General features: G+C 39.5%; 2 protein-coding genes across 5 annotated transcripts; one reads left to right on the top strand and one right to left on the bottom strand.

Moving 5' to 3' along the window:
- Positions 1 to 3,721: 3,721 nt before the first annotated feature.
- Positions 3,722 to 9,851, top strand: LOC107190705 (open rectifier potassium channel protein 1). The gene is made up of 7 exons (XM_015579554.1): positions 3,722 to 3,870; positions 5,046 to 5,222; positions 5,687 to 6,067; positions 6,687 to 6,949; positions 7,303 to 7,464; positions 7,548 to 8,747; positions 8,832 to 9,851. The coding sequence occupies exons 1-7, from the start codon at positions 3,729 to 3,731 to the stop codon at positions 9,831 to 9,833; spliced, it is 3,327 nt and encodes a 1,108-aa protein (XP_015435040.1). The 5' UTR covers positions 3,722 to 3,728; the 3' UTR covers positions 9,834 to 9,851.
- A 728-nt stretch (positions 9,852 to 10,579) lies between these two features.
- LOC107190706 (histidine--tRNA ligase, cytoplasmic) lies at positions 10,580 to 14,664 on the bottom strand. 4 transcript variants are annotated; one of them, XM_015579556.1, is made up of 7 exons: positions 14,513 to 14,664; positions 14,317 to 14,440; positions 12,810 to 13,118; positions 12,096 to 12,305; positions 11,776 to 11,997; positions 11,162 to 11,663; positions 10,580 to 11,061 (listed from the first exon to the last, which is right to left on the bottom strand). In XM_015579556.1, the coding sequence occupies exons 2-7, from the start codon at positions 14,410 to 14,412 to the stop codon at positions 10,589 to 10,591; spliced, it is 1,812 nt and encodes a 603-aa protein (XP_015435042.1). In that variant the 5' UTR covers positions 14,413 to 14,440; positions 14,513 to 14,664; the 3' UTR covers positions 10,580 to 10,588. The 4 variants fall into 4 exon arrangements, with proteins under 4 accessions (XP_015435042.1, XP_015435041.1, XP_015435043.1 ...); XM_015579555.1 differs by having other exon boundaries at positions 14,317 to 14,513; XM_015579557.1 differs by lacking the exons at positions 12,810 to 13,118; positions 14,513 to 14,664 and adding an exon at positions 12,455 to 12,602 and having other exon boundaries at positions 14,317 to 14,386.
- Between the last annotated feature and the right edge of the window lie 1,335 nt (positions 14,665 to 15,999).

Genomic DNA, 15,999 nt, shown 5'->3' with positions numbered 1-15,999 from the left:
AGAGATTTATTTTCACTTATACACTGTTGCAGTTTGTCGAACTGTTACTCTCTCGCGTTCCTGATACTTTACGATATAATTCTGATGCTACATAATATATGATATAAATCGGATACTCGGTGTACTTAAAAAATACATACATGTATGTAGATATCTCCGAGCAAGAATCGTTCAAAGTTACATTACATACACATCTTCTCAGCGAGTATACATATACTTATTACATACACATATAGTTCTTGTTTCTCATTCTCGTGTCAGCCAATTGGTTTTGCGGATGTGTTCACTACTACATAATATATGTATGTATGTACATACGTAGTTCACATTCAAACAAGTGTTCTTGGTGTAGAAATAAAAATGTCACAAGTATGGTCTTACTTGAAAGAAATTTTGTCGAAGAATAAAAGCCACAACAGCAGACATGTATATAGATCGTTTCGATGAACCTGTGCCAGTCGATTGATTGATTCGTCATGACGGTAAGATTTCGTAGATATTACCGATCGGTATTAATGTCGACGATGATGCAGTGTTCGTTTTGTTTCTACATACATACAATCGACCACGGATTGCAATGGTTGAGGAAGAGTATTCGATCTTTTTGACGGTACATATCGAATTGTAATTTTTTCTTTCTATTTGTTTTTTCTTTTTAGGTAAATGTAATATAATTCGCACGATGAAAATTTAACGTTGTAGCCAGAAAAGAATTTCCACTCGTTAGAATACACAACGTGGAAAGAAATGAATAACGAAGTATGTATGTAGCACATATTTACGCGTGTATACATATATATATATATATATATATATGTGTACATACTTGCTCTACGCGGTTGTACGTAGTGTTCAGATTGTAACAGGCGTATACAAGTTTAACGTTTAATTCATCGTTCGCGGACGATCCAATTCAGTCGACGGTCATGTAGATTGGTTCATGCACGTTTCGACGTACATATGTATCTCACTGCTGTATCGTTCATATTTTATTATTTCCAGTAGTTTCGCGAGTCCCTTCGGCTGCGAAATTGCATAATTACGCGCGATACATAATTAATAACAAGTTGAACTTGACCGGTGGTATCTTAGAAACTTATGGGTATCGTAGGATATTGTATTTTTTTTTTTTTATATATGTATACATACATACGTACATATGCATACATGTATGCACGGAGAAAAGTCTCGACGCAACAGTGATTAATGATGTGTGATTAATACGTGCAATTTGTGTTTTTAAGATTTCTCTATACAATGTACTCTTCGGTTCACATTTTGTAAGGTATGTATTTCTTTTTCATTTGAAATTTAGACAAAACATCTTATTCATTTCGACCATGATCGAAACGTTATTGAACGTAAGTTATTGTTTTACTTGCGATAGCGCGTATTATCGAAAGCACTTTGCTCTTGTTGGTACAGCGATTGGTTAATTCACGTTTATTCAGTATCTGTTTCAAAATTGTTTGCATGTGTAAAGAAGATATAACTTCTGTTGGTATGTACATTCGTATTCGAATACAGTCGATGTTGTCTGTACAAATAAAAAGGAATTAACTTACTTCGTTAACACATGAAATCCGTGTGTTAGAATATCTAACAAATAATTCTCCAATTAGTTGCTACCACTTTATTTTGTAAATAAATCAATGTCTTGTTTTTGAAGGTTGGTCGTGAGGAGATTATTATCTTAATAGGAAAAGTATATATTTTGTTTGATGCGTATGGAAATACCAACACTTGTTGATAATTAATTTCTCCACGAATCTTCGATAATTATGACCAATTGAAACACTATCGTGTTTTTGTAAAAGCTGCTACACAGTAAAAGAACGATAGTTGCGCGGCCACAGTAACGTTCGCGTGCAATGCGACGCGTACGATCCGTTAATCCGTTTGAGTCGTACGAAAGTAAAGTTATAACGGGGTAATTCGCAGAAGATATTTACTTGGCCACTTTGTACCTATAAGAAAGTTACATTTTCACGTTATGGTTTTTTTTCGCTTATCAATATTAAAAAAAAACGTCTAAAGTGAACGATTGGTGTGAATGAAACATCGTCGCAAAAAAATCGACCACCATCGACGAGAAAACGGTTCGACGATTCGCAGAGTCAACGAGCACGAGCGTGTATCGTGTCTACGCGATAAATCATGCGTTCGATCGATCTTGTCCTTCGATCTTTCAACCAGCAGAATATATTGCGTTTTGCAAAGTACCTGACACGAGTTACGTAAAGAGTGTATCGTCGAAGGGAACATTTTTATCGCCAACTGCGCTCATCGGTAGCTGTGCGGTGCGAAAATTTTAGTCACGCGACAGAGGAAACGTCCCTAAGTCTATTTAGCTATGGACATCGAAACGATCAGTGTTCTCGCAATAGCGCGTTTCCTACGTGGTCGAGAAAATACAGATACCTACTGTCGATTCAGTCGTGCGGAACTATACATATATGTCGTTTTCGACCGAAGGTACCGCCTTTGTTAAGTAGATCGTCTTTGTTTCGAGAAAACTGGCCAGGATTGAAAATTCTTCCGCGTCTTCTAATTGTCATCTATACGTATATCTACATACGTTCATATTTCTTAAACGTAAAAAGGAATCGCGCACAACGACAAGGTACATTTAGTTCTCTACATTCCGCTGTCTGTGTTACTCCGTCCCTGTTATATTGTCTCTTCGCCTGTATGTATACATGTACCTAGCTCACGGCTGTTCATCTCAGGGATAAAAATACGAAACGGATGATAAAGGATTGGCATAAAATATATCGGAGATATTTCGATGCTTCGCGTTGCCGTGATACAGGTAAATTTATTTGATACTTTTTCACGGTACGTATGTACATACGTATCGTTAGCGACGTTACGTACACCCACGAGCAAACTCGGCTTCCACTAGGAGACAAAAAGTAACATAGGGAAAGGGTCTCCTACCATTTGCTATTGGGAATTATTGAAATTTATGCCAAATTAACATTCGATTTAACATTTATTTCACTAGTTGAAATAAATTTATCAAGTGGTGAGAGGCCCTTACCCTTCGCCACTTTTTCCCTTAGTGGAAGCAGAGTTTGCTCGCGAGGGTATATGTACATATGTATGTGCGTATGCATATGTATGTATGTATGTGGAGACTAAAGTAACTAACCGACACAGTATATTTGGTGTTTCTTTTTCAGGATATTCAGGAATCTATCTCAAAACAGAACGAGAGGAGCTTCAAGCATGAAAAGTCGATCGCATTATCGATAATGATTAGTTGTCGACACTTAAAATCGTATCATATATCTAACGGTGCCGTCATCGGGAGTGAAAAAACGTGATTTCCGAAGGTCGCGAAATCAGAGTCTAAAGAGTTATCACGCGATAATATCTTGTCGTCGTAGTCCACTTGATCGTCTTTAATCCACTTTTAGTGTCGCGTAGTAGTAAGAATCGCGACAACGATCCGCGAAACTGTTAAACCACCACGCAGGACAATCGCGATCGACCATTGTTTCGTTACCATCGTGCGGTCGACCTTTCGTTCAAGTTGATAAGGTCCTTGCAATCGCATCGCTAATTTACAAACTATTATGAGAACAAAGTAGAATTTCCAGGAGCAAAGAGTGTTGACAGATGAGGTTCGACAAGAAACCACCACGTTTTTTCTTTAACAAAGATCTCTGCGATTGTTCCTGACGGTTGGTCTGGGTTTACACTCCGTCATCTTCAAGCAAAGTATGTCGAAGAAACAATGGATGGTCCTGTTGATGCTGTTCTTGACGTACTTGCTGCTAGGTGCTTCCATCTTTTACCATATCGAGAGTCGCCTAGAAATCGAGCGCGTCGAAAGGGCGAAACGAGAACGCATCGAGATCAACGGTGAGCATACCCATAGTTGCTCGCGCAGAAAAACCTTTCACTGACAATCTCATCGGCGAATCGAGATAAAAGAGACGCGTTCACCTATAATCGTGCGGATTTTTTCAGCGCTACACTACGATTTATCGATAACAACCGACGAACGCAATTTCTCGGTCACTTAAAATCAAGTTTTCATTGAAAGTGACACTTATTTGTATACCCACAACAAAAAAATAACAAACCATCACGCGATAGATGGTTACATTCCTATAGGATTCATTGTTCGTGAAATTACCTCGTCCTGCCACTCCTTACAGCTATTTATTCGGCAAATTAACCATTCTCGACTACAAACGGTGTTTCTCCCGTTCGCAAACATTCGCGATTCCAACTGTGTTGAAAATCAAATTTATCACAATTACACACAGACAGATGTTTCATACTCCGTAAACTGATTTTGGCAATAGATTCATTGGTTCCGATTACACGCGCGCGCGCGCGCACGCACGCACGCAAACAGCTGTTTTTTGTCGTTGCATACTAAATGCAACGAAATACCGTACCTAAGGTTATTAATATTGTTCCTTGAATGCATGGATTGCGTCGAGACGATCGATTGAAATTTTCAACCAAACTATCAATCGTAGCGATCATTATCGTCGAAAAATATTGGCGAAAATCTGTTTTATCGGATTCAGTGAACTGTCAAAGTCGATTAAAATCGATAAGCCATCCTCCGATACCCCATTGTACGCCCGCGATCGAATGAATCCCTTACGTACACGTACACATACATATTTGGCTGTTGCAAAATGCGACGACCATATCGCAGAGAACACACGTTTTATCCGACGAGGGAAAAGCTCGATCTGTACGCGGTAATTCCGCACATACGTCTTAATTTCTAGTTTCTCTATTTATTAGCCCCGCCCTCCCCACTCTCATTGTCATTCTAGCACGAATGAAATTCACCTAATGGAAAACAAACCGAGAATACGAGCCATATAAGACCGGTTGAATGATACTTAACCAGAAACAGGTGTATAGGTAACAGATAACGTTACCACCCGACCGTAGTCGAAATCAAAACACAGCGTCTTACAAGTATGGCGATCGTTGCACGATAGATTCATGATTTCACGTAAACTGCAATCGCTGAGTAGAACGTCGTAAACCATTTGTCACTTTTTCAGCTTTGCTTCATGCGCATTACGTGCCTAGTCGCAGCCATAACCACGACGAAATTCTTGGAAAATTGACACGATACTGTGGAAAATCGGTTTATAATTATACGGAAGGCGAAACGGATCCTCTGAAATGGGATTTTTATAACAGCTTTTATTTTGCTTACACCGTTGTTAGCACTATAGGTATGTATCGATAATGTGTAATGTGTGATGTGTGTACGTATGTATATGTATATGCTCATACATGTTCGTCGTGTATGCACAATTATAGTTTTTAACATGCAAGGAACTAGAAAGAAAGAGAGACGCAATCCTACCGTGCATATGCGTGTACGCATGCATACATGTCATTTACATATTATACAAATATGCACGTACATAATGTAATATATATCGTGTATTTATGTGAACATCGAGAGAATAGTCTATCGACTCGTCCAAGTAGATATTTACCTAAGGACTGTTGAAAGTTTGAAACATAACATAATAATTTTTCAATCGACATTGTACAAACATACATACACACGTACAATATACATATGTATATGCATACACGTTGGCGATCGATATTCTCTCAACTGGCTCGAATCATCTTATGCTTATGTATTATGTACATATTCGTTTATTCAATATTGTGCACAATGCAGGTTACGGAAATTTGGCTCCGACAAACATGCTGGGTCGCATCTTGATGATATTTTACGGTCTGATAGGAATACCTATAAATGGAATTTTGCTAACACAACTAGGAGAATTTTTCGGGCGCACGTTCGTTAAAGCACATCAGAAGTACAAATCGTACAAGCACCACGGCCGGAATGATTACTGTCCTAGAAAATTGACAACATTTGAAACGAGAAAAGTTGGACTGGCCGCACAGATATTCGCTTATTTAACGCCTGGTTTTGTCATGTTTATATTTTTCCCAGCATTCCTTTTCTCGCATTACGAAGGCTGGAGCTACGACGAAGCAGTTTACTACGCATTCGTCACGTTAACAACCATCGGTTTCGGAGACTACGTGGCAGGTTAGAAAACGTTTCGTCACATTCATTAGTTCTTCATACATGATGTATGTACATACATAGTTCTACATTCTACATCGTTACGAGTTCGTAGCAACGATGCTTGCACTCTCGCGCAACGAATTCGATTTAGAAAGACTGCGCGGCGGTCAACATAATACTCATAAGAGAATAAAGTTAACACATAAACACACACTACTCACGACGATTATACGGATCTTTTTCTCTTTGTGTACGCTAACAAGGATTTGACATTCAATATAGTATGTAAGTAGACTCCGTATTCCAGATAACACATGACGCATTCAAGACGCTCAATTTACGGCTATTTTAGGTCTAAGGCCCTTTTACTCTATTTTCAAGGTGTCATTTGGCGTCATTTGCTATCTGGGTATGTAGGTACGTACATACATACGCACGTACATGCATGCATACATACATACATACATACATACATACATACATACATACATATGCATGTACGTACTTACGTTCGTTAACTTCCATTCTTAATATGTACCTACGTAGTGTCATCGGATACAATTGGTGCACGCAAGTTTTAACGTTTACGGCTAGCTAGACCGTAGATAAAATACGAATGAATTTGTTTTACAATCGGCAGGACAAGACAATAGCAAAGGTAGCGGGATCCTTTTCATATTGTATAAAACTTTTTTAATTTGCTGGATTTCTTTTGGACTGGGATACACCGTTATGATTATGACTTTTATCGCCCGAGGTATGCGTAGCAAAAAGATCACGAGGATCGAACATAAGCTGGCGATAAATTTAAAACACACGCAAAGCAAGATCTGGAACGAATTCAATAAAGAGATCAATTATCTGCGCCGCGTTTTCAACGAACTTCAGCTGTCCAAGGTCAAGGTAAAGAAGACATTACTTTCATAATTTCGATTGTTGTAGTGTACATACCTGCTTCGTAGATCCGCCATTGCTGTCGCCGTCGCCGCCACCACAACCACATCTGTTGGTTAAACTTGTTCAGAGATAAAACAAATAGCGTTTGAAATTGGATCGATCTTTACGTACATACATGCACATACATGCACATACATACATACATACATACATACATACATACATACATACATACATACATACATGCATACATATACGTATAACTGTAACGATGCGATGCGATGCCATGCAATGCGATGCGATTATTCGAATCGCATATTCAGATGCATACAAGTACATATTATGTTAATTTGTTTCAGAGAGTGTACGTGAATGAATGTAATCACGAAATTCCACGAGCAAAATTTCCACGAAGCAGCAGCTTTCCCGATCTTCGAGATATGTCGCACGACGGAAGAGGGAGAGACAGTATCGTTCGGCACAGACCGCGGCGACGTGCAAACAGTGAAGTAGTAACGACGGTAAGAAAGAAATTCTCGAGAAGATTCATGGTCGCGTAAATGTGAAAATTACTGATCAGTACCGTCTTGATTATTCTATTCAGCAGGGAGATCAAATAGCACGCGTTGTCTCCGAGACGGATCTGCAGAGGATCGACAAAACTGCAACGTTTGCGAGCCACGCGATGGTTCAACCGGCCGAGTTACTGGCGAGATTGGTGAATATTCTCGGTTATATACCACCGGCTACAGACGATATTGGGGCCGATTGTTCGAATCAAACCACTTTTGTCGAACAAGACCCGGGCCGTAGTAAAATCGAGGACAATAACAGCAAAGATGTTTCGGAGAAGGAATCGATGGAGCCTTATAGTTCCGGATTCGGCGGCTGGACGATCGGACCGAACGACCGAATTTCACGATTTCCGAAACCTCGTTCGAGGGCAGCTAGCGATGTTAGACTCTATGAAACTGAGAAGAACGAGGATCGACACACGGAATGGACTTGGTCCGGTTCAACAGCGTCCAAAACGATTCAAGAATTAATGAACGCGCGAACGAACGAATCATCTAACAAGGACCGTGGTGGTGTTAAGGATTCAAAATTCTCCTCGAAATTTCGCAGGTTTTCGTTGGCAAAATCTGTACCGAAAGCATTGGTGTCCTCCGGCCCTTGGAAAAATCGCTTCTCCACTAGTACGGAGAAAAAAATTTCAGAACCGGAACGGAATCCTAACGGGAAGGAGATCGAAGAGTCGTCCGTTCCCCGCGGACCTTTGCCGAGTCTCGATGACGGACGAGACTCGAACTTGAGGAGGCACTATTATACGCACACCGGTGTCGGTAACAACCTATCCCAGATGGAAAGTAGTAATCTCCTCGAGGAAACTAGCCTGGCCGATTTTGTTAGGGCTCTTACATTTTTACATGCGAGCGTCGCTACCACCGGCAGTTGGACTGCTGCCGCGACGACAACCACCGAGGACCGTGTTCACGAAGCGCGGCCTCGAAGAAAAATGGGTACCGCTTCCCTATCACCACCGAAACTTCCCAGCCTCTTCACGTTGTTCTCGTCGTCTCAATCCGGATCGACAACGCAAAATACTCGAAACTCAAATGCGCGTGATTCGAACGCTGATAGGATACCCCAAAATAATCCACCTGTAACACAGCAGACGAGAAGGAGCAGCTTAGTTTTCAGCGGTCCTGCTGCGATCGTGAAACCAAGACGATTCTCTTTAAGGCCAGTCGCGACACCTGTCAGTCCTCCAACACCACCGAGGATTGATTCGCCTTTCTTATCGGTAAGTCAATTTTCCAATGTTTAAGCAACAAAATCTAATCGACATTACATAACCAACAACCAATCATTTATTACTTCTTGTCAGGACTCGCGGCGAACGTCACACGAGAATAAGTCGACGTTTGTATTCGAATCGCCGAAGGAACCTCTCATTCGAACAGAAAACTGGCCAGGTTTTTCATCACCAATGATATCCTCGTCACACAGCAACAGTCGACGTTTCTCCTTGCGTCCTGCTGCTCAAATTCAGATCGCCGGAATATCAACAGAAGAAGCTACGACGACGACGACGACGACGACGACGACGACGACGACGACGACGACGACAACGACGGCTGTTCCTACATTCAAACCTTTACCCCGTTGGAAGGCTGGCATGCTGCAACGACAAATCGGTCAAATGAATCTTCGACGCCGTGTCAGGGCCTTCAGTCTAAGCGACGTTCACGTGGATGAACTTAAAGAAAATGCCGAACCGTTTGGATCGTCGTCGTATACTTGTAGAAGAAAGAATCCCGAAACCGTTCGTAGAAACGAGTTTCCGCGAGACAACCCACTCGATGGAAAGGATCCCATCAACAAATCCGCCGACGAGCATTTTAATAGACTGGTATCTTCGGCCAATTCGAAAAACGAACGGTATACGTCATTTCCCCGAGAACCAACGATTTCTACGAGCACTCGATTGAAATCAATTGATCGAAGCACAATTGGAAATGATGCAATCGAACGTACAAACGAATTCACGATTTGTCCGCAATTAAGGAGAACGGAAATGGTACGCGATCATCACGTCGTTCCCATGAAATCCACCTCGTTCGCGAGTTTTCGAAATGCTACCGAGCGTCAACCATCGGTCTCGGATAACCGATCGATTAATAAGAATCACGAATATAAGTCGTTTGTTACTGCTGACGCAGCATCACAGCATTCATTGGTGGAAGTAAAGATAGAAAATCCTATCGCGAGTTCCATTCAGAGTTCCTCCGCAAACACTATGATCAACATCTCCCCGAATGATATTCTCCACCTTGCGGAACTAAAAGTAGAAAATCACCAGGCAAATTCTCGTTCGGGTAAATCGTGACACGCAACGATGATGACACAAACGATTAGATACAGATGCATACATATTGTACATAGATATGTACATACTGTATTCCCATACGAGTGTACGGTGCTTCGCGATATGCATACATGTATTTTTCACTATACAATCACCCGGTAACAGTGAGTACGAGTAACCTGTAGCGTATAACAACGCTTGGCATTCATACGCTTATAACGTTTTCGTTGCTGTTCGTTCTCTTTAAATGCCGCAAATGTTTCACACTACATTTAAATCACAATGCCATTCATGTTTCATTTTCCCTCGAAAGTCATTGTTTCCCAACAACATATCTTTGTGCACGTTGCTAACTTCTCACAAGAGGGAGAAAAAATGAAAAGCGAAAAAGTAAAATCCAACCGCGATCGAAATAAAAAAGCCAACACTTCTGTCGTTACGAATGAATAACGGGAGAAAGTGAAAGCAAAAAAACGGATCCTCGGTGATATCCGTGCGCCGCACGATCACGAACGCAATATCGTTCACAAAGGGATTTTTCTCTGTGTCTGTGTGTCTGCCTGTCTCTCGGCGGTATAGTCTCTGAAACGATATGAATTTTATTCGATCATTCGATACAATAAATTACATACAATTCACTTTACACAGAAACACAAATCGCCTTCGGTCTGTATCTATCTCTGTGCGTGATCGAGGAAGGTATCGAACGTACAAATTACTGTTTGGTATAAAATTAGATTCGTGCACACGGAAATATATTAAATTTTTGTAGTAATTCATGAATTTCCTAGCCTTTTTCTTACTTCTTCGATTAAGTTTGCTCGGGAGATTGGAATCTGTGCTCGAGACACGACTTCCCTCAACGTCACTTCGCCTCTGGCTAGTTCCCCTTCACCGATTATGATAGCCAACGGTATACCATTCTCTTCGCAGTATTGTAACTGCGCAAGTAATTTTATATTTTTTTTATAAGAGTGTTCCGCTTTTAGTCCAGCTTCCCAGAGATCGGATAAAATTTTCATTCTTTCTTCGTGTAAATTCTTTTGCGCACTCGCCACAAACACTTCGACTTCCATTCTACGTGTTTTCAATCCTTCCCGGCTTAATTTCGCTTCCATGACGCTGAAAATGCGTTCAATTCCCAACGACAGACCGACACATGGTACCGATTTTTTCTTACTATCGAACATTCCTACCAAATTATCGTAACGGCCACCACCTGCGACGCTTCCAACACCAACATCGTCACCTAAGAAGAAACAGAAACGAAACCATTTTTTTGTTAAAGTATGTATCGTCTCCAGGATAATAATCCGATTACGTCGTCTCGATTGGAGAAGCGTACTTACCGATTAGTACAGCTTCAAAAATTACACCCGTATAGTAATCGAGTCCTCTGGCTAGGCTGAGATCAAACTTTACCTTATCCGTTACTTGGAAAATGTTGCAATATTCGAACAACAGTTCCATTGATTCTAGACCTTTTACCGCAGACTCGTGTTTCATTAATTCGTTGTCTTTTCTTAATTCACCGATAAGTTCCACTCCGCCGGATCGCGACACATACGTTCCAATTTTGTTAGCGGTCGATTCGTCTAATCCTTTCTCTTCGACTATTTCTTTTCTGACTTCCGACCAGGGACTTTTATCGAGTTTGTCTATCGAGGAGCAAACACCACGAAATGTCTCTTGCGGAACCCCACAAACTGCCAATATACCGTCCAGCAACGATCGATGATTCAATTTGACTACATAAAGTCCTACGTCCAACGATCGTAAAGCTTCAGAGATAATACGGATGCATTCCGCGTCAGGCATCATAGGATCGTACTGACCGGCTATATCGAAATCCTTTAACAAAACAAATCGACAATCAAGGGGAACATCCAAAAAGGCTTTCTAAGAAATCACCAGCAATACATATACATATGTATATCGGTTATAATCGTTCGCGTTTACTCACACATTGATAAAATTCTCTGTATCTACCCTTTGTTGTGGCTGGATTGTCCCTTCGGTAAACTTTAGCGATGTGATACCTCTTCATGGACGCGATCTTCCCCATTGCCAGATACCTGGCAAAAGGTACCGTTAAATCGTATCTGAGGGCCAAAATCTCTCCACCTTGATCTTTCAAATCATAGATGAGTTTCGAGTCCTCCCCATACTTTCCGGTCAGAACATCCTGGAATCGAAGCGAAGTATATTCGTTTTTAATTTAAATGGCAAATCTATGTCGCATCAAAAAATCACATCCCATTCATAAACAGTTTGTACAGATACCTTTAATTCAAACACAGGTGTGTCTATAGTCTGTGCTCCGTGTCTTTTGAAGATAGTAATTATTTTATCTATAACTCCGAGACGTATAGCCATTTGTTCCGGTCCATAATCTCTGGTGCCTTTAGGCGTTTTAAGAATAAGCTTGGAGCTATCATTCTTTTCTCCCAACTGAGCTTTTAGTTCCAACAATTTGGTAACTTCATCCGCTATCTGTGAAAGACAAGGTGAGGTCAGAGGTAAATTGTACTTGGCAAGTACATTTCGACTCGCAAGTACAAATAAACGAGATTCTATGAAATCCTTCCTCATAGTGCCTCATACGATTAATTCGAGAGAATGCTTGTACTACTTTAGCGTACCTTAAACCCCACGATCGAACCGGCGTCGTGGTAACATTTTCGTGTAGCCAAGATGATATTGGTCCGCGTAAGATATAACATCCCAAAAGACACAGTCATATTTTAAGAACCGGAAGAAGAAAAGTCCACCTCAGTGTTGATTATTAAACTAGCCGAAAGAACAAACGATACCATATGAACGAGCAGGTAAGTGAACGCTATAAATTACATTACTCATTGACCAGTTTTTATGAAATTTAGTGTCTTAAATTCAACAATTTCATATACGTACAAACGGACAAAACGATCAATTAGTACAATCTTGACAAGTCCATAATTTATAGCGTCCCTGCTCACGAACAAAGAGCAACCTCACCTTTCGATCGATCGAGTTCTGATCAAAGAAGCAAAGATTGCTTATACAATCGACTTTCTTTGTCAAGAATGTAGGTGATCCTTCCGGTCGAGGGAACGCGGAACGTTCAGCTTCATCGAAGCTTTGTATATGCATAAACCATCTTTTCAAATTTGGCCATTTAGAAACTTGTACATCGAATGCGACACAGAGGTTGAATAATACAATATCTTTGATGGTAGGTATCCAGCCACAAACATAACTGACGTCGGTAAACTCATGGTTTATATCTTCTAACTGTGTCTCTATATTGCACGAATTCGTTAAACCCTGAAGGATGGAAAACGATGCGACAGTGTGAGCTTCCTTAAATTTAGAAGCACGTAAAACATCAAAGACCCTATTCGTCCTACAATCAGGGACAAAAAGGTACTACATACCTTAAGAATCACTTGATTTCTATTTATAAAGCGATGCGAACGAAGTTCTGTATATATACATTTCTTTAGATTTCAGATATAAATGAAACAAACTTAAATTTTAACAACAGACTTAAGTTTTATGTTAAAATTAAGAATATTAAAGAAATTCAAGGGAACAAACGTAATAACACATTTGTCGAAAAATTGCAAATTATACACGACTTAAATTAATGTTATTCTGTGTTTAACACTTTGCGAAACCTACTTTACAATTTAATCCTTATTGTAATCAATCTTGTCGAGAAACATTTCAGTGATTTTTAAATGTTTTCTCGTTTTAGTTGTTCCTACTAGCGTCCAATACATTGTTTTAATTCATCAACACAGGTTCAAACTATCTGTTATTTCAATATACTGCTCCGACAAGAATTCCCTAGCAATTCTTGCTAATCATAAGATCAAAATATTATATCGGCTGGTCAAAAAGTTGATTTTTTTTCAGTAGAAATGCACTCCTTTACCACTTTTGCAATCTTGACTACAGTATTATTCGTATTGACTACATAGTTTCCAACAATTCTTGTGACGTACATACATCTGCTGCTATTCGTTCAGCTTCATTTTTTAAACAATTCTAAATCTACTGTTACAATTTAAGTTCATTTCTTTTATATATATGTGTGTGTGTGTGTGTGTGTGTGTGTGTGTGTGTGTGTGTGTGTGTGTGTGTATCACTAGACAACCTGAAAGAAGTATATGTAATGAATTTAATTTGCATTGCTTAATAAATATAAATTATGTTACTCTTTAAGTGTGGTATCTTCTTGTCCCTGACTGTGCCAAAAGAATCGGCGGATTTAGTCTCTCGAAAGAATACGTAGATGAAAAAAATTTAAATGTTGGTGGCAAAATACTGGACCATACGAACAATAGTCGATCGCAACTACTCAATAAAGTTATAAACTTTAACACATCGTATTTTTATAAATTCGCACATGGTGGTGAGTATTGGCGTTACTAGAAATCACCACGTTTTTGCTCGCAATGAAAATTTCAAGAAAAAAAAATCCACAATTTTAAAGCGTGAAAATAATCGTTTTTTGTACCTCAATATTGCTGGCTTTCGCAGATTTTAATTTTCGCACAAGTTCCCCTTGATCCTTCACCTGTTCCAACAGTCTCTCTCTGATTTCGTCAGCCATAGCGAGAGGTTCGGTGGGTTCGGTGTATCTACGTTAAAGCTCGATTCCAAATGTTTCACGCGACGCTGCATCACTATGTATGTACTTACAATGTACTTACGCTTTCAAATAGGAGGTTATATCCGTGTGTTCTAATGGTTCTTGTAGGTATTCGGATTTACGATGTTCCGCTTGCACCGCTGACTTTACCAATTAGGTATTTAAATACGTGTCTAGGACTCGAATATTCTTTAAGAATGTAAAAGTTTATTCCATCGCATTGAAACTTTTATTACTGTATAAGAAAATAACGTGTGATCGTAGAAAATAGTGAATGTGATTAATCTTTGTTTTATCGACCGATCAGAATGGGTGAAGAATGAAAAAGAGTTGACACGTATTAACAATGAAATGAAAATCTTCGAAATTACGTGTTACAAACAATCGATATAATTCCATCAGTTAATCAAACAGATTAAATTAATGCATCATTCCACACTTTGTGTAACCTACATATGTATATAAAACTATTTAACGTCTAATAGTTTGTAAATGAATCTGTGTGGTATACGAGAGCGCGGCTTTTCTTTTAAGTTTTTCGACTGCAACGAAAACAATGCATTTCACCCGACGAATTTGCCTATATAAACGGACGAAATGTGTATATTTACATATGTATATATACATATGTAAGTAACTGTGGTGATGTCACACCTTGAGAAATGTAAAGGACCTTTCAGGTGTATGCAATATGGATGAAATGTGAAAGAACAATGTAATAACAAACAAATAATTTATTTACGTAATAATTTTGACAAATTGAAGTAATAGGTATGTCGAAATATGCTCCACATACATGTACGTATTATTTGTATTATTTTGTTTTTTTACATTTCATCGATATTACGTACATCCGAAGGATCCTTTACATTCCTCGAGCGTACGAGACGTCACCACGGATTAGTACCAATAAGCGTCACACAGTTCGGAGGGCGTGCATGGTCCGGCCTAGGCGAGCACGGATATTTTTTCTCACAAATTTGTTGGTTCGGTCACAGACGAGGTATAGGAGTAGACATTTCATCCAATGCATTTTTGCGGCCCACTTTTCTGGGGTTACGTACTCCATTTCCATTTTAGTATCACTACCCACCGCAGATTCACCGTTCTCGCAACGTAGAGGGCGCTAAAATCGCAGCTTTTAAGGTATCGGTACTACAGTTTTGGTGGGCCATCAACTCCCACAAGATGGAAAGTCTATTCTTGTACCGCGTCGATGCTTTTAAAGAATAGAATGTACGATTATTTACATTTACATATATTAATATTTATAAATTGAATAACGTTGTTATGACAAAATAATAAAATCAATATATAGATATGAAAGAATGTATGTATATACGTATACGTATGTATGAAGCAGGTGAGAGAAAGTTTCAAGTTCCAAAACAAAATCTGTTCATTCCCACATTTCACACTCAAATTTGTGGGAAACAATAAGTACGTCAATTCAGTAAAATATGAATCAATGTATTTATTCTTGAATCTGTCGCGCCAACCTTCTGACACACGATTGACCGAATAAAATACACAGGTTGTTATACCCGA

Source organism: Dufourea novaeangliae, unplaced genomic scaffold (assembly GCF_001272555.1).
Source record: "Dufourea novaeangliae isolate 0120121106 unplaced genomic scaffold, ASM127255v1 scaffold170, whole genome shotgun sequence".
In the NCBI taxonomy this organism is placed as follows: Eukaryota; Metazoa; Arthropoda; class Insecta; order Hymenoptera; family Halictidae; genus Dufourea; species Dufourea novaeangliae.
This window is presented reverse-complemented; position numbering and strand designations above follow the sequence as displayed.